Below are 19,603 nucleotides of genomic sequence, written 5' to 3' on the forward strand. Positions count from 1 at the left end.
TGCAGGAGGGTGGTGCAGTGCGGGAGGGTGGTGTAGTGCAGGAGGGTGGTGGAGTGCGGGAGGGTGGTCCAGTGCGGGAGGGTGGTCCAGTGCGGGAGGGTGGTCCAGTGCGGGAGGGTGGTCCAGTGCGGGAGGGTGGTGCAGTGCGGGAGGGTGGTGCAGTCCAGGAGGGTGGTGTAGTGCGGGTGGGTGGTGCAGTGCGGGAGGGTGGTGCAGTGCAGGAGGGTGGTGCAGTGCGGGAGGGTGGTGGAGTGCGGGAGGGTGGTGCAGTGTGTGAGGGTGGTGCAGTGTGTGAGGGTGGTGGAGTGCGGGAGGGTGGTGTACTGCGGGTGGGTGGTGTACTGCGGGTGGGTGGTGTAGTGCGGGTGGGTGGTGCAGTGCGGGAGGGTGTTGTAGTTTGGGAGGGTGTTGTAGTTTGGGAGGGTGGTGCAGTGTGTGAGGGTGGTGCAGTGCGGGAGGGTGGTGCAGTGCGGGAGGGTGGTGCAGTGTGTGAGGGTGGTGCAGTGTGTGAGGGTGGTGGAGTGCGGGAGGGTGGTGTACTGCGGGTGGGTGGTGTACTGCGGGTGGGTGGTGTAGTGCGGGTGGGTGGTGCAGTGCGGGAGGGTGTTGTAGTTTGGGAGGGTGTTGTAGTTTGGGAGGGTGGTGCAGTGTGTGAGGGTGGTGCAGTGTGTGAGGGTGTTGCAGTGCGGGAGGGTGTTGCAGTGCGGGAGGGTGTTGCAGTGCGGGAGGGTGGTGCAGTGCGGGAGGGTGGTGTAGTGCAGGAGGGTGGTGGAGTGCAGGAGGGTGGTGGAGTGCGGGTGGGTGGTGGAGTGTGTGAGGGTGGTGCAGTATGTGAGGGTGGTGCAGTGCGGGTGGGTGGTGGAGTGTGTGAGGGTGGTGCAGTATGTGAGGGTGGTGCAGTGCGGGTGGGTGGTGCAGTGCGGGAGGGTGGTGTAGTGCAGGAGGGTGGTGCAGTGCGGGAGGGTGGTGCAGTGTGTGAGGGTGGTGCAGTATGTGAGGGTGGTGCAGTGCGGGTGGGTGGTGCAGTGCGGGAGGGTGGTGTAGTGCGGGAGGGTGGTGCAGTGCGGGAGGGTGGTGTAGTGCGGGAGGGTGGTGCAGTGCGGGAGGGTGGTGTAGTGCGGGAGGGTGGTGTAGTGCGGGAGGGTGGTGCAGTGCGGGAGGGTGGTGCAGTGCGGGAGGGTGGTGCAGTGCGGGTGGGTGGTGCAGTGCGGGAGGGTGGTGGAGTGCGGGAGGGTGGTGCAGTGCGGGAGGGTGGTGGAGTGCGGGAGGGTGGTGTAGTGGAGTAGCTGCCGCACTGTGAGTGAGTACTGCCCTAGGAAGGTACTGCTCTGGGGAGGGTGCCGCACCGTTAGAGGGTGCCGTACCATGGTTGTTGCGGGCTTTGTGATTGGAAGACAAACAGAGACACCATCAGGTGACATAAAGGAACAAATTCGCAAAGAGTGGTGCAGTGCGGGAGGGTGGTGTAGTGCGGGAGGGTGGTGTAGTGCGGGAGGGTGGTGCAGTGCGGGAGGGTGGTGCAGTGCGGGAGGGTGGTGCAGTGCGGGTGGGTGGTGCAGTGCGGGTGGGTGGTGCAGTGCGGGAGGGTGGTGCAGTGCGGGAGGGTGGTGTAGTGCGGGAGGGTGGTGCAGTGCGGGAGGGTGGTGCAGTGCGGGAGGGTGGTGCAGTGCGGGAGGGTGGTGTAGTGCGGGAGGGTGGTGCAGTGCGGGAGGGTGGTGTAGTGCGGGAGGGTGGTGCAGTGCGGGTGGGTGGTGCAGTGCGGGAGGGTGGTGTAGTGCGGGTGGGTGGTGCAGTGCGGGAGGGTGGTGCAGTGCGGGAGGGTGGTGCAGTGCGGGAGGGTGGTGTACTGCGGGAGGGTGGTGCAGTGCGGGTGGGTGGTGCAGTGCGGGAGGGTGGTGCAGTGCGGGAGGGTGGTGGAGTGCGGGAGGGTGGTGCAGTGCGGGAGGGTGGTGTAGTGCGGGAGGGTGGTGCAGTGCGGGAGGGTGGTGTAGTGCGGGAGGGTGGTGCAGTGCGGGTGGGTGGTGCAGTGCGGGAGGGTGGTGTAGTGCGGGAGGGTGGTGCAATGCGGGAGGGTGGTGCAGTGCGGGAGGGTGGTGCAGTGCGGGAGGGTGGTGCAGTGCGGGAGGGTGGTGCAGTGCGGGAGGGTGGTGTAGTGCGGGAGGGTGGTGCAGTGCGGGAGGGTGGTGTAGTGCGGGAGGGTGGTGCAGTGCGGGTGGGTGGTGCAGTGCGGGAGGGTGGTGCAGTGCGGGTGGGTGGTGCAGTGCGGGAGGGTGGTGCAGTGCGGGAGGGTGGTGCAGTGCGGGAGGGTGGTGTACTGCGGGAGGGTGGTGCAGTGCGGGTGGGTGGTGCAGTGCGGGAGGGTGGTGCAGTGCGGGAGGGTGGTGCAGTGCGGGAGGGTGGTGTAGTGCGGGAGGGTGGTGCAGTGCGGGAGGGTGGTGCAGTGCGGGAGGGTGGTGTAGTGCAGGAGGGTGTTGCAGTGCGGGAGGGTGGTGTAGTGCGGGAGGGTGGTGCAGTGCGGGAGGGTGGTGCAGTGCGGGAGGGTGGTGCAGAGTGTGAGGGTGGTGCAGTGTGTGAGGGTGGTGCAGTGTGTGAGGGTGGTGCAGTGCGGGAGGGTGGTGCAGTGCGTGAGGGTGGTGCAGTGCGGGAGGGTGGTGCAGTGCGGGAGGGTGGTGCAGTGCGGGAGGGTGGTGCAGTGCGGGTGGGTGGTGCAGTGCGGGAGGGTGGTGCAGTGCGGGAGGGTGGTGCAGTGCGGGAGGGTGGTGGAGTGCGGGAGGGTGGTGCAGTGCGGGAGGGTGGTGCAGTGCGGGAGGGTGGTGGAGTGCGGGAGGGTGGTGTAGTGGAGTAGCTGCCGCACTGTGAGTGAGTACTGCCCTAGGAAGGTACTGCTCTGGGGAGGGTGCCGCACCGTTAGAGGGTGCCGTACCATGGTTGTTGCGGGCTTTGTGATTGGAAGACAAACAGAGACACCATCAGGTGACATAAAGGAACAAATTCGCAAAGTATTTATCCTTCCGTCCCCGTCACTGAACGACATGATTTGGTCATTGTTAGCTTACCCATGTGGGAGTGCTGTGTTCTCTGGAATTGCACAGTGACTGTACTTATTTTGATGGAAAGTGCTTTGGGATACCCTCAAGTCCAGAAATGTGTCTTTTTTTTGTAAACTTGGTCGGCACGGTGGCTGAGTGGCTAGCACTGCTGCCTCACCGTGCCGGGGACCCAGGTTCATTTCCCACCCTCAGGCAACTGTGTGGAGTTTGCACATTCTCCCCGTGTCTGCGTGGGTTTCCTCCGGGTGCTCCGGTTTCCTCCCACAGTCCAAGGATGTGCAGGTCAGGGTGGACTGGCCATTCAAAACTGCCCATTGTGTTCAGGGATGTGCAGGTTGGGTGGGTTAGCCATGGGGAATGCAGGGTTACAGGGATAGGGTAAGGGGCAATGGGTCCTGGGTGGGATGCTCTTCAGAGGGTCAGTGTGTAGTTGATGGGTCGAATGGCCTGCCTGCATACTGTTGGGATTCCATATTCCAGTCTGACATCTGTTGCAATTGGATTTTTCCCAGATTGAAGACGGTGCTTTTCCAACGTGGCCTCGGTGTGGGATTGCCATCCACAGCCGGCCCAGCACAGTGGCAGTATTGGAAGAGTCCAGCCTGTGAAGTGTTCTCAGCCTGGAGGGGAGCACCTCTGTTACCCACACAGGGTCAATCAGCTGCTGCAGTTCGAAGGTCAGTGCTGAGAAACAGGAAGCAGTCAGCAAGGCTTGCACTTTAACAACCACATGTAGGGGCTGCGTGACATGGAATCGAACCCATAGTGTAGTGGGAGCTTTACTCTGTATCTAACCCATTGCTGTCCCTGCCCTGGGAGTGTTTGATGGGGGGACAGTGTCGAGTGAGCTTTACTCTGTATCTAACCCTGTGCTGTCCCTGTCCTGGGAGTGTTTGATGGGGGGACAGTGTCGAGTGAGCTTTACTCTGTATCTAACCCTGTGCTGTCCCTGTCCTGGGAGTGTTTGATGGGGGTAATGTAGAGGAAGCTTTACTTTATGTCTAATCCCATGCTGTCCCTGTCCCTGGGTATATTTGATGGGAGGCTGTGTAGAGGGAGCTTTACTTTGTTTAAATATTAGGGTGGACTGACCTTTCAGTTGAAAAGGGTGGTATTTGGTGTGACGGTGTGTGTCAGTCTGACTGTATAAAGTACACGCTGTCATTGCAGCCCAGTGAATGCCTGTGAGTTGCTACTCTCCCGATCGCACTTGGGCACAGTGTGGTGTGGAGCTGCTGTCCCTCAGTGAACAATGGATATTGAGAAGCTGGTACACATCGCTGACACCCTGGAGAAGATTGTGTTGAGGTGCTTTGGGCCTGATGGTGGTCAGGTGCTGTTTGTCCGAGACACCGGAGATATCCAAATCACTAAGGATGGATGCAGGATATTAGAGTCGCTGCTCCTGGACCACCCTGCTGCAAGGTTTGTCTTTACGTCTGTTAAGGAAATGGGAACAGGAGCAGGCTATTCGGCCCCTCAAGCTCACTCTGCAATTCCTGACCCGACGTTCCTCATGTCCGCTTTCCCTGTGAGTCCCCGACTGATCGATCTCAGCCTTAAATATACACAAGGGCTCTGCCCCCACAGCTCTCTCTGTGGGCAAGGAATTCCAAAGACTCTCAACCTCCAGAGAGAAGACATTCCACCTCATCTCAGTCTTACATTGGTGCCCCTTGTAATCAGAGACTGTGTCTACTGGCCCTGGACAAGGGAGACGACCTCTCAGCATATACCCTGCCAAGTCCCTGCTGAATCTCATACGTTTCTTTGAATGTCCAGTAGGTTGGGTCCCACTCAAAAGATAACCTGTCTATAGCACGCCAGCAAACCTTCTCTGAACTGCCTCCAACGGAGTCATGTCTTTGCTGAGATATGGGGACCACAACTGCTCACAGGTACTCCAGATGTGGTCTCTCCAGCCCCTTGACTCATTCCTGAGGTTAAGTCTTTGTTTCCTGAGGAAGGCTTGAGCAGGTTGGGCCCCTGGAGTTTAGTAGATTAAAAAGTGAATGATGTAAAATCACAGGGGGATTGAACGTGGTGGATACCAGGAGGATGTGCCTTCTTCCTGTCAGACTAATACTCCTGGGTGTTAGTATCAAACGACAGCTCTCCCCTTGAACACAGAGATGAGGGGGTTTTTTTAACTCTGAAGATTGTTAGTCTGTGGAATTTTCTTCCTCAGAGCACAGTGGATTATTACAAATATTCAAGGCTGAGTGAGATACGTGATGGAGAGATAAGTGTTCTCAAACATGACCTTCTTCAACAACAGAGAGGGCTTGAAGGGTCACATACCGACTCTAGTTCCAAAATGACTGCGATGTAGCTGAACCAACAGCTATTTGCAGGCGACAGGTTTACAGATCAGTGGGTCATTACAGGTTCCCTGTAACCACACCCCGTCTCCCCCAATCACACCCCGCTCCCCCCCAATCACACCCCGTTCCATGTAACCACACCCCGTTCCCCCAGTCATACCCCGTTCCCCCCAATCATACCCCGTTCCACCCCAATCACACCCCGCTCCCCCAGTCACACCCCGTTCCCCCAATCACACCCCGTTCCCCCCCCAATCACACCCAGTTCCATGTAACCACACCCCGTTCCCCCAGTCACACCCCGTTCCCCCCCAATCACACCCCGTTCCATGTATCCACACCCCGTTCCCCCAATCACACCCCGTTCCCCCCCCAATCACACCCAGTTCCATGTATCCACACCCAGTTCCCCCAGTCACACCAAGTTCCCCCCCAATCACACCCATTCCTCTCCAATCACACCCCGCTCCCCCCCAATCACACCCCGCTCCCCCCCAATCACACCCCGTTCCCCCCCAATCACACCCCGTTCCCCCCATCACACCCCGTCCCCCCCAATCACACCGTTCCCCCCAATCACACCCCGTCCCCCCCAATCACACCCACTCCCCCCAATCACACCCCGTTTCCCCCCCAAAACACCCCATTACCCCCAAACACACCCCGTTCCCCAATCACATCACGTTCCCCCACAAACACACCCCATCCCCCCCACTCACACCCCGTTAACTGTCACCACACCCCGTTCCCCCCAATCACACCCCGGTACCGGTAATCACACCCAGTACCCCCCAATCACACCCCGATTTCCCACCAAACACACCCCGAACCCCCCAATCACACCCCGTTGTCCCCCCAAACGCACCCCATTCCCCCCAATCACACCCCATTCCCCCCAATCACACCCCCCATTCTCCCAATCACACACCCATTCCCCCCATCACACACCCATTCCCCCCTATCACACCCCCATCCTCCCCAAACACACACCCATCACACCCACTGCCCCCATCACACCCCGTTTCCCCCCAATCACACCCCCAATCCCCATCACACCCACTGCTCCCCAATCACACCCCGTTCCCCCCAAAACAAACCCCGTACCCAATCACACCCTGTTCCCCCTAATCACACCCCGTTACCCCTAATCACACCCCGTTTTCCCCCAATCACACCCTGTTTTCCCCCAATCACACCCCATTCCCCCCCAATCACATCCCGTTTCCCCCCAATCACACTCCCGTTCCCCCCAATCACACCCCGTTCCCCCAATCACACCCCGTTCCCCCAATCACACACCCATTCCCCCCAATCACACACCCATTCCCCCCAATCACACACCCATTCCCCCCAATCGCACACCCATTCCCCCCAATCACACCCCCATCCCCCCAATCACACACCCACTGCCCCCATCACACCCCGTTTCCCCCCAATCACACCCCCAACCCCCATCACACCTACTCCTTCCCAATCACACCCCGTTCCCCCCAATCACACCCCGTTACCCCCCGATCACACCCCGTTCCCGGTCATCACACACTGTTCCCTGTAACCACACCCCGTAATCCCATATCACACCCGTGTTCCCCCAATCACACCCCCATTCCACCCAATCACACCCCTATTTCCCCCAATCACACCCTGTTCCCCCCAATCACACCCCGTTCCCGGTCATCACACACTGTACCCCCCGATCACACCCCGTTCCCGGTCATCACACACTGTTCCCTGTAACCACACCCCGTAATCCCATATCACACCCGTGTTCCCCCAATCACACCCCCATTCTCCCCAATCACACCCCTATTTCCCCCAATCACACCCCATTCCCCCCAATCACAGCCGTTCCCCCCAATCACAGCCGTTCCCCCCCATCACACTCCGTTTCCCCCCCCAATCACACCCCGTCCCCCCCAATCACACCCCTATTCTCCCCAATCACACCCCCATTTCCCCCAATCACACCCCGTTCCCCCACAATCATACCCCATCCCATCCCACCATCACACCTACTCCCCCCCCCCCCATTAACACTCCGTTCCCCCCAATCACACCCCGTTCCCCCCAATCACACCCCATTCCCCCATCGCACCCCGTTCCCCCCAATCACACCCCGATCCCCCCAATCACACCCCGTTCCCCCACAACCACACCCCGTTCCCCCACAACCACACCCCGTTCCCTCCTATTCACACCCCGTTTCCTGTAACCACACCCCGTTCCCCTCAATCACACCCCGTTCCCCATAACCACACCCCGTTCCCCCACAATCACACCCCGTTCCCCCACAATCACACCCCGTTCCCCCACAATCACACCCCATTCCCTCACAATCACACCCCGTTCCCCCCAATCACACACCCATCACATACGCTTCCCCCCAATCACACCCCCACCCCCCCATCACACCCACCCCTTCCCAATCACACCCTGTTCCCCACAAACACACCCTGTTCCCAATCACACCCCGATGCCCCCCAATCACACCCCGTTCCTGCCAAACACACCCCGTTCCCAATCACACCCCGTTCCCCCCAATCACACCCCACTCCCCCCCCAATCACACCACGTTCCCCCCCAATCACACCACGTTTCCCCCCAATCACACCCCGCTCCCCCACCAATCACACCCCCATTCCCCCTCAATCACACCCCGTTCCCCGCAATCACACCCCGTTCCCCCCGATCACACCCCACTCCCCCCCCAATCACACCACATTTCCTCCACAATCACACCATGTTTCCCCCACAATCACACCACGTTCCCCCCAATCACACCCCTCTTCCCCCCCCAATCACACCATGTTTCCCCCACAATCACACCACGTTCCCCCCAATCACACCCCGCTCCCCCTCCAATCACACCACGTTTCCCCCCAATCACACCCCGCTCCCCCACCAATCACACCCCCATTCCCCCTCAATCACACCCCGTTCCCCGCAATCACACCCGTTCCCCCATCACACGCTTCCCCACCAATCACACTCGATTTCCCCCCAATCACACCCTGTTCCCCCATCACACCCCCATTCCCCCTCAATCACACCCCCATTCCCCCTCAATCACACCCGTTCCCCCATCACACGCTTCCCCACCAATCACACTCGATTTCCCCCCAATCACACCCTGTTCCCCCATCACACATGCTTCCCCCCCAATCACACCCCCATTCCCCCCCAATCACAACCCGTTCCCTGTAACCACACCCTGTTCCCCCAAATCGCAACCCCATCCCCCATCACACCCCATTCCCCAATCACACCCCACTCCCCCCAATCAAACCCCATTACCCCCAATCAAACCCCATTACCCCCAATCACACACCGTTCCTCCTAATCACACCCCGTTCCCTGCAACCACATCGCGTTCCCCCCAATCGCATCCCGTTCTCCCCAATCACACCCTATTCCCTGTAACCACACCCAGTCACACCCCACACCCCCCAATCACACCCCATTACCCCAATCACACCCCGTTCCCTGTAACCACACTGCATTACCCCCAATCACACCTTCGTTACCCCCAATCACACCTCCGTTCCCCCAAATCACATCCCGTTTCCTCACCCAATCACACCCCGTTCCTGTAATCACACCCTGTTCCCCCCAATCACAAACACTTTCCCACCAATCACACCCCGTTTCCCCCATCACACCCACTTTCCTCCCAATCACACCCCGTTCCACCCTAATCACACCCCGTTCGCCGTAACCACACCCCGTTCACCCCCATCACACCCACTTCCCCCCCAATCACACCGCGTTCCTGCCAAATCACACCCTGTTCCGCCCACCCCCCAATCACACCTCATTTTCCCCCAATCACACCCCATTCCCCCCCAATCACATCCCGTTTCCCCCCAATCACACCCCGTTCCCCCAATCACACCCTGTTACCCCCAATCACACCCCGTCTCCCCCCAAACAAACCCCATCATCCCCAAACAAACCCCGTAACCTGTAACCACACCCCTTTCTCCCCAATCACACCCTGTTACCCCCAATCACACCACGTCTCCCCCCCAAACAAACCCCGTTCCCTGTAACCACACCCCATTCCCCCCAATCACACCCCCATCACACCCACTGCCCCACCCAATCACACCCCATTTCCCACCCAATCACATCCCCAACCCACCATCACACCCACTCCCCTCCAAACACACCCCATCCCCCCATCACACCCCGCTCCCCCCAATCACACCCTGTTACCCTCCAATCACACCCCGCTCCCCCCAATCACACCCTGTTACCACCCAATCACACCCCATTCCCCATCACACCCCGATCCCCCAATCACAGCCGTTCCCCCAATCACACCCCCATTCTCTCCAATCACACCACATTCCCCCATCACACCCCATTCCCCCCATCACACCCCATTCCCCCCATCACACCCCGTTCCCCCACAATCATACCCCATCCCACCATCACACCTACTCCCCCCCCCAATCACACCCCGTTCCCCCCAATCACACCCCGTTCCCCCCAATCACACCCCGTTCCCCCCAATCACACCCCGTTCCCCCACAACCACACCCCGTTCCCCCACAATCACACCCCGTTCCCCCACAATCACACCCCGTTCCCTGTAACCACACCCCGTTCCCCTCAATCACACCCCGTTCCCCACAATCACACCCCGTACCCCCACAATCACACCCCGTACCCCCACAATCACACCCCGTTCCCCCACAATCACACCCCGTTCCCCCACAATCACACCCCGTTCCCCCACAATCACACCCCATTACCTCACAACCACACCTCGTTCCCCCACAATCACACCCCGTTCCCCCACAATCACACCCCATTCCCTCACAATCACACCCCGTTCCCCCCAATCACACACCCATCACATACGCTTCCCCCCAATCACACCCCCACCCCCCCATCACACCCACCCCTTCCCAATCACACCCTGTTCCCCACAAACACACCCTGTTCCCAATCACACCCCGATGCCCCCCAATCACACCCCGTTCCCGCCAAACACACCCCGTTCCCAATCACACCCCGTTCCCCCCAATCACACCCCACTCCCCCCCCAATCACACCACGTTCCCCCCCAATCACACCACGTTTCCCCCCAATCACACCCCGCTCCCCCACCAATCACACCCCCATTCCCCCTCAATCACACCCCGTTCCCCGCAATCACACCCGTTCCCCCATCACACGCTTCCCCACCAATCACACTCGATTTCCCCCCAATCACACCCTGTTCCCCCATCACACCCCCATTCCCCCTCAATCACACCCCCATTCCCCCTCAATCACACCCGTTCCCCCATCACACGCTTCCCCACCAATCACACTCGATTTCCCCCCAATCACACCCTGTTCCCCCATCACACATGCTTCCCCCCCAATCACACCCCCATTCCCCCCCAATCACAACCCGTTCCCTGTAACCACACCCTGTTCCCCCAAATCGCAACCCCATCCCCATCACACCCCATTCCCCAATCACACCGCACTCCCCCCAATCAAACCCCATTACCCCCAATCAAACCCCATTACCCCCAATCACACACCGTTCCCCCTAATCACACCCCGTTCCCTGCAACCACATCGCGTTCCCCCCAATCGCATCCCGTTCTCCCCAATCACACCCCATTCCCTGTAACCACACCCAGTCACACCCCACACCCCCCAATCACACCCCATTACCCCAATCACACCCCGTTCCCTGTAACCACACTGCGTTACCCCCAATCACACCTTCGTTACCCCCAATCACACCTCCGTTCCCCCCAATCACATCCCGTTTCCTCACCCAATCACACCCCGTTCCTGTAATCACACCCTGTTCCCCCCAATCACAAACACTTTCCCACCAATCACACCCCGTTTCCCCCATCACACCCACTTTCCTCCCAATCACACCCACTTTCCTCCCAATCACACCCCGTTCCACCCTAATCACACCCCGTTCGCCGTAACCACACCCCGTTCACCCCCATCACACCCACTTCCCCCCCAATCACACCGCGTTCCTGCCAAATCACACCCTGTTCCGCCCACCCCCCAATCACACCCCGTTTTCCCCCAATCACACCCCATTTTCCCCCAATCACACCCCATTCCCCCCCAATCACATCCCGTTTCCCCCCAATCACACCCCGTTCCCCCAATCACACCCTGTAGCCCCAATCATACACCCATTCCCCCCAATCACACACCCATTCCCCCCAATCGCACACCCATTCCCCCCAATCACACCCCCATCCCCCCAATCACACACCCACTGCCCCCATCACACCCCGTTTCCCCCCAATCACACCCCCAACCCCCATCACACCCACTCCTTCCCAATCATACCCCGTTCCCCCCAATCACACCCCGTTACCCCCCGATCACACCCCGTTCCCGGTCATCACACACTGTTCCCTGTAACCACATCCCGTAATCCCATATCACACCCGTGTTCCCCCAATCACACCCCCATTCCCCCCAATCACACCCCATTCCCCCCAATCACAGCCGTTCCCCCCAATCACAGCCGTTGCCCCCCATCACACTCCGTTTCCCCCCCAAACACACCCCATCCCCCCCAATCACACCCCCATTCTCCCCAATCACACCCCCATTTCCCCCAATCACACCCCGTTGCCCCCCAATCACATCCCATTCCCCCATCACACCCCATTCCCTCCATCACACCCCGTTCCCCCATCAGACCCTGTTCCCCCACAATCACACCTCGTTCCCCCTATTCACACCCCGTTCCCTGTAATCACACCCTGTTTCCCCCAATCACACCCTGTTACCCCCAATCACACCCCGTCTCCCCCCAAACAAACCCCATCATCCCCAAACAAACCCCGTAACCTGTAACCACACCCCTTTCTCCCCAATCACACCCTGTTACCCCCAATCACACCACGTCTCCCCCCCAAACAAACCCCGTTCCCTGTAACCACACCCCATTCCCACCAATCACACCCCCATCACACCCACTGCCCCACCCAATCACACCCCATTTCCCACCCAATCACATCCCCAACCCACCATCACACCCACTCCCCTCCAAACACACCCCATCCCCCCATCACACCCCGCTCCCCCCAATCACACCCTGTTACCCTCCAATCACACCCCGCTCCCCCCAATCACACCCTGTTACCACCCAATCACACCCCATTCCCCATCACACCCCGATCCCCCAATCACAGCCGTTCCCCCAATCACACCCCCATTCTCTCCAATCACACCACATTCCCCCATCACACCCCATTCCCCCCATCACACCCCATTCCCCCCATCACACCCCGTTCCCCCACAATCATACCCCATCCCACCATCACACCTACTCCCCCCCCCAATCACACCCCGTTCCCCCCAATCACACCCCGTTCCCCCCAATCACACCCCGTTCCCCCACAACCACACCCCGTTCCCCCACAATCACACCCCGTTCCCCCACAATCACACCCCGTTCCCTGTAACCACACCCCGTTCCCCTCAATCACACCCCGTTCCCCACAATCACACCCCGTACCCCCACAATCACACCCCATTACCTCACAATCACACCCCGTTCCCCCCAATCACACCCCGTTCCCCCACAATCACACCCCATTCCCTCACAATCACACCCCGTTCCCCCCAATCACACACCCATCACATACGCTTCCCCCCAATCACACCCCCACCCCCCCATCACACCCACCCCTTCCCAATCACACCCTGTTCCCCACAAACACACCCTGTTCCCAATCACACCCCGATGCCCCCCAATCACACCCCGTTCCCGCCAAACACACCCCGTTCCCAATCACACCCCGTTCCCCCCAATCACACCCCACTCCCCCCCCAATCACACCACGTTCCCCCCCAATCACACCACGTTTCCCCCCAATCACACCCCGCTCCCCCACCAATCACACCCCCATTCCCCCTCAATCACACCCCGTTCCCCGCAATCACACCCGTTCCCCCATCACACGCTTCCCCACCAATCACACTCGATTTCCCCCCAATCACACCCTGTTCCCCCATCACACCCCCATTCCCCCTCAATCACACCCCCATTCCCCCTCAATCACACCCGTTCCCCCATCACACGCTTCCCCACCAATCACACTCGATTTCCCCCCAATCACACCCTGTTCCCCCATCACACATGCTTCCCCCCCAATCACACCCCCATTCCCCCCCAATCACAACCCGTTCCCTGTAACCACACCCTGTTCCCCCAAATCGCAACCCCATCCCCCATCACACCCCATTCCCCAATCACACCGCACTCCCCCCAATCAAACCCCATTACCCCCAATCAAACCCCATTACCCCCTAATCACACCCCGTTCCCTGCAACCACATCGCGTTCCCCCCAATCGCATCCCGTTCTCCCCAATCACACCCCATTCCCTGTAACCACACCCAGTCACACCCCACACCCCCCAATCACACCCCATTACCCCAATCACACCCCGTTCCCTGTAACCACACTGCGTTACCCCCAATCACACCTTCGTTACCCCCAATCACACCTCCGTTCCCCCCAATCACATCCCGTTTCCTCACCCAATCACACCCCGTTCCTGTAATCACACCCTGTTCCCCCCAATCATAAACACTTTCCCACCAATCACACCCCGTTTCCCCCATCACACCCACTTTCCTCCCAATCACACCCACTTTCCTCCCAATCACACCCCGTTCCACCCTAATCACACCCCGTTCGCCGTAACCACACCCCGTTCACCCCCATCACACCCACTTCCCCCCCAATCACACCGCGTTCCTGCCAAATCACACCCTGTTCCGCCCACCCCCCAATCACACCCCGTTTTCCCCCAATCACACCCCATTTTCCCCCAATCACACCCCATTCCCCCCCAATCACATCCCGTTTCCCCCCAATCACACCCCGTTCCCCCAATCACACCCTGTAGCCCCAATCATACACCCATTCCCCCCAATCACACACCCATTCCCCCCAATCGCACACCCATTCCCCCCAATCACACACCCACTGCCCCCATCACACCCCGTTTCCCCCTAATCACACCCCCAACCCCCATCACACCCACTCCTTCCCAATCATACCCCGTTCCCCCCAATCACACCCCGTTACCCCCCGATCACACCCCGTTCCCGGTCATCACACACTGTTCCCTGTAACCACATCCCGTAATCCCATATCACACCCGTGTTCCCCCAATCACACCCCCATTCCCCCCAATCACACCCCATTCCCCCCAATCACAGCCGTTCCCCCCAATCACAGCCGTTGCCCCCCATCACACTCCGTTTCCCCCCCAATCACACCCCATCCCCCCCAATCACACCCCCATTCTCCCCAATCACACCCCCATTTCCCCCAATCACACCCCGTTGCCCCCCAATCACATCCCATTCCCCCATCACACCCCATTCCCTCCATCACACCCCGTTCCCCCATCAGACCCTGTTCCCCCACAATCACACCTCGTTCCCCCTATTCACACCCCGTTCCCTGTAATCACACCCTGTTTCCCCCAATCACACCCCGTTCCCCCCAATCACACCCCACTCCCCCCCCAATCACACCACGTTCCCCCCCAATCACACCACGTTTCCCCCCAATCACACCCCGCTCCCCCACCAATCACACCCCCATTCCCCCTCAATCACACCCCGTTCCCCGCAATCACACCCGTTCCCCCATCACACGCTTCCCCACCAATCACACTCGATTTCCCCCCAATCACACCCTGTTCCCCCATCACACATGCTTCCCCCCCAATCACACCCCCATTCCCCCCCAATCACAACCCGTTCCCTGTAACCACACCCTGTTCCCCCAAATCGCAACCCCATCCCCCATCACACCCCATTCCCCAATCACACCGCACTCCCCCCAATCAAACCCCATTACCCCCAATCAAACCCCATTACCCCCAATCACACACCGTTCCCCCTAATCACACCCCGTTCCCTGCAACCACATCGCGTTCCCCCCAATCGCATCCCGTTCTCCCCAATCACACCCCATTCCCTGTAACCACACCCAGTCACACCCCACACCCCCCAATCACACCCCATTACCCCAATCACACCCCGTTCCCTGTAACCACACTGCGTTACCCCCAATCACACCTTCGTTACCCCCAATCACACCTCCGTTCCCCCCAATCACATCCCGTTTCCTCACCCAATCACACCCCGTTCCTGTAATCACACCCTGTTCCCCCCAATCACAAACACTTTCCCACCAATCACACCCCGTTTCCCCCATCACACCCACTTTCCTCCCAATCACACCCACTTTCCTCCCAATCACACCCCGTTCCACCCTAATCACACCCCGTTCGCCGTAACCACACCCCGTTCACCCCCATCACACCCACTTCCCCCCCAATCACACCGCGTTCCTGCCAAATCACACCCTGTTCCGCCCACCCCCCAATCACACCCCGTTTTCCCCCAATCACACCCCATTTTCCCCCAATCACACCCCATTCCCCCCCAATCACATCCCGTTTCCCCCCAATCACACCCCGTTCCCCCAATCACACCCTGTAGCCCCAATCATACACCCATTCCCCCCAATCACACACCCATTCCCCCCAATCGCACACCCATTCCCCCCAATCACACCCCCATCCCCCCAATCACACACCCACTGCCCCCATCACACCCCGTTTCCCCCCAATCACACCCCCAACCCCCATCACACCCACTCCTTCCCAATCATACCCCGTTCCCCCCAATCACACCCCGTTACCCCCCGATCACACCCCGTTCCCGGTCATCACACACTGTTCCCTGTAACCACATCCCGTAATCCCATATCACACCCGTGTTCCCCCAATCACACCCCCATTCCCCCCAATCACACCCCATTCCCCCCAATCACAGCCGTTCCCCCCAATCACAGCCGTTGCCCCCCATCACACTCCGTTTCCCCCCCAATCACACCCCATCCCCCCCAATCACACCCCCATTCTCCCCAATCACACCCCCATTTCCCCCAATCACACCCCGTTGCCCCCCAATCACATCCCATTCCCCCATCACACCCCATTCCCTCCATCACACCCCGTTCCCCCATCAGACCCTGTTCCCCCACAATCACACCTCGTTCCCCCTATTCACACCCCGTTCCCTGTAATCACACCCTGTTTCCCCCAATCACACCCTGTTACCCCCAATCACACCCCGTCTCCCCCCAAACAAACCCCATCATCCCCAAACAAACCCCGTAACCTGTAACCACACCCCTTTCTCCCCAATCACACCCTGTTACCCCCAATCACACCACGTCTCCCCCCCAAACAAACCCCGTTCCCTGTAACCACACCCCATTCCCCCCAATCACACCCCCATCACACCCACTGCCCCACCCAATCACACCCCATTTCCCACCCAATCACATCCCCAACCCACCATCACACCCACTCCCCTCCAAACACACCCCATCCCCCCATCACACCCCGCTCCCCCCAATCACACCCTGTTACCCTCCAATCACACCCCGCTCCCCCCAATCACACCCTGTTACCACCCAATCACACCCCATTCCCCATCACACCCCGATCCCCCAATCACAGCCGTTCCCCCAATCACACCCCCATTCTCTCCAATCACACCACATTCCCCCATCACACCCCATTCCCCCCATCACACCCCATTCCCCCCATCACACCCCGTTCCCCCCAATCACACCCCGTTCCCCCCAATCACACCCCGTTCCCCCACAACCATACCCCGTTCCCCCACAATCACACTCCGTTCCCCCACAATCACACCCCGTTCCCTGTAACCACACCCCGTTCCCCTCAATCACACCCCGTTCCCCACAATCACACCCCGTACCCCCACAATCACACCCCGTACCCCCACAATCACACCCCGTTCCCCCACAATCACACCCCGTTCCCCCACAATCACACCCCATTCCCTCACAATCACACCCCGTTCCCCCCAATCACACACCCATCACATACGCTTCCCCCCAATCACACCCCCACCCCCCCATCACACCCACCCCTTCCCAATCACACCCTGTTCCCCCCAAACACACCCTGTTCCCAATCACACCCCGATGCCCCCCAATCACACCCCGTTCCCGCCAAACACACCCCGTTCCCAATCACACCCCGTTCCCCCCGATCACACCCCACTCCCCCCCCAATCACACCACGTTCTCCCCCAATCACACCACGTTTCCCCCCAATCACACCCCGCCCCCCCACCAATCACACCCCCATTCCCCGTCAATCACACCCCGTTCCCCGTAATCACACCCCGTTCCCCCCGATCACACCCCACTCCCCCCCCAATCACACCACGTTTCCCCCACAATCACACCACGTTCCCCCCAATCACACCCCGCTCCCCCTCCAATCACACCACGTTTCCCCCCAATCACACCCCGCTCCCCCACCAATCACACCCCCATTCCCCCTCAATCACACCCCGTTCCCCGCAATCACACCCGTTCCCCCATCACACGCTTCCCCACCAATCACACTCGATTTCCCCCCAATCACACCCTGTTCCCCCATCACACATGCTTCCCCCCCAATCACACCCCCATTCCCCCCCAATCACAACCCGTTCCCTGTAACCACACCCTGTTCCCCCAAATCGCAACCCCATCCCCCATCACACCCCATTCCCCAATCACACCGCACTCCCCCCAATCAAACCCCATTACCCCCAATCAAACCCCATTACCCCCAATCACACACCGTTCCCCCTAATCACACCCCGTTCCCTGCAACCACATCGCGTTCCCCCCAATCGCATCCCGTTCTCCCCAATCACACCCCATTCCCTGTAACCACACCCAGTCACACCCCACACCCCCCATTACCCCAATCACACCCCGTTCCCTGTAACCACACTGCGTTACCCCCAATCACACCTTCGTTACCCCCAATCACACCTCCGTTCCCCCCAATCACATCCCGTTTCCTCACCCAATCACACCCCGTTCCTGTAATCACACCCTGTTCCCCCCAATCACAAACACTTTCCCACCAATCACACCCCGTTTCCCCCATCACACCCACTTTCCTCCCAATCACACCCACTTTCCTCCCAATCACACCCCGTTCCACCCTAATCACACCCCGTTCGCCGTAACCACACCCCGTTCACCCCCATCACACCCACTTCCCCCCCAATCACACCGCGTTCCTGCCAAATCACACCCTGTTCCGCCCACCCCCCAATCACACCCCGTTTTCCCCCAATCACACCCCATTTTCCCCCAATCACACCCCATTCCCCCCCAATCACATCCCGTTTCCCCCCAATCACACCCCGTTCCCCCAATCACACCCTGTAGCCCCAATCATACACCCATTCCCCCCAATCACACACCCATTCCCCCCAATCGCACACCCATTCCCCCCAATCACACCCCCATCCCCCCAATCACACACCCACTGCCCCCATCACACCCCGTTTCCCCCCAATCACACCCCCAACCCCCATCACACCCACTCCTTCCCAATCATACCCCGTTCCCCCCAATCACACCCCGTTACCCCCCGATCACACCCTGTTCCCGGTCATCACACACTGTTCCCTGTAACCACATCCCGTAATCCCATATCACACCCGTGTTCCCCCAATCACACCCCCATTCCCCCCAATCACACCCCATTCCCCCCAATCACAGCCGTTCCCCCCAATCACAGCCGTTGCCCCCCATCACACTCCGTTTCCCCCCCAATCACACCCCATCCCCCCCAATCACACCCCCATTCTCCCCAATCACACCCCCATTTCCCCCAATCACACCCCGTTGCCCCCCAATCACATCCCATTCCCCCATCACACCCCATTCCCTCCATCACACCCCGTTCCCCCATCAGACCCTGTTCCCCCACAATCACACCTCGTTCCCCCTATTCACACCCCGTTCCCTGTAATCACACCCTGTTTCCCCCAATCACACCCTGTTACCCCCAATCACACCCCGTCTCCCCCCAAACAAACCCCATCATCCCCAAACAAACCCCGTAACCTGTAACCACACCCCTTTCTCCCCAATCACACCCTGTTACCCCCAATCACACCACGTCTCCCCCCCAAACAAACCCCGTTCCCTGTAACCACACCCCATTCCCCCCAATCACACCCCCATCACACCCACTGCCCCACCCAATCACACCCCATTTCCCACCCAATCACATCCCCAACCCACCATCACACCCACTCCCCTCCAAACACACCCCATCCCCCCATCACACCCCGCTCCCCCCAATCACACCCTGTTAC

General features: G+C 59.6%; 1 protein-coding gene across 1 annotated transcript in view; it reads left to right on the top strand.

The window, feature by feature from the left end:
• The window catches only part of bbs10 (Bardet-Biedl syndrome 10), a 124,112-nt gene that overhangs the window by 65,486 nt on the left and 39,023 nt on the right, over positions 1-19,603 (top strand). Inside the window, exons 2-3 of the mRNA XM_087978991.1 lie at positions 3,563-3,727; positions 4,221-4,475. Coding sequence (XP_087835117.1) covers positions 4,303-4,475 — 173 coding nt within the window. The 5' untranslated portion in view covers positions 3,563-3,727; positions 4,221-4,302. The remainder of the gene's footprint in view (positions 1-3,562; positions 3,728-4,220; positions 4,476-19,603) is intronic.

Source organism: Chiloscyllium plagiosum, unplaced genomic scaffold, assembly GCF_037043375.1.
Source record: "Chiloscyllium plagiosum isolate Xiang-an unplaced genomic scaffold, Cpla_swu_hap1 HiC_scaffold_35, whole genome shotgun sequence".
Classification (NCBI taxonomy): domain Eukaryota; kingdom Metazoa; phylum Chordata; class Chondrichthyes; order Orectolobiformes; family Hemiscylliidae; genus Chiloscyllium; species Chiloscyllium plagiosum.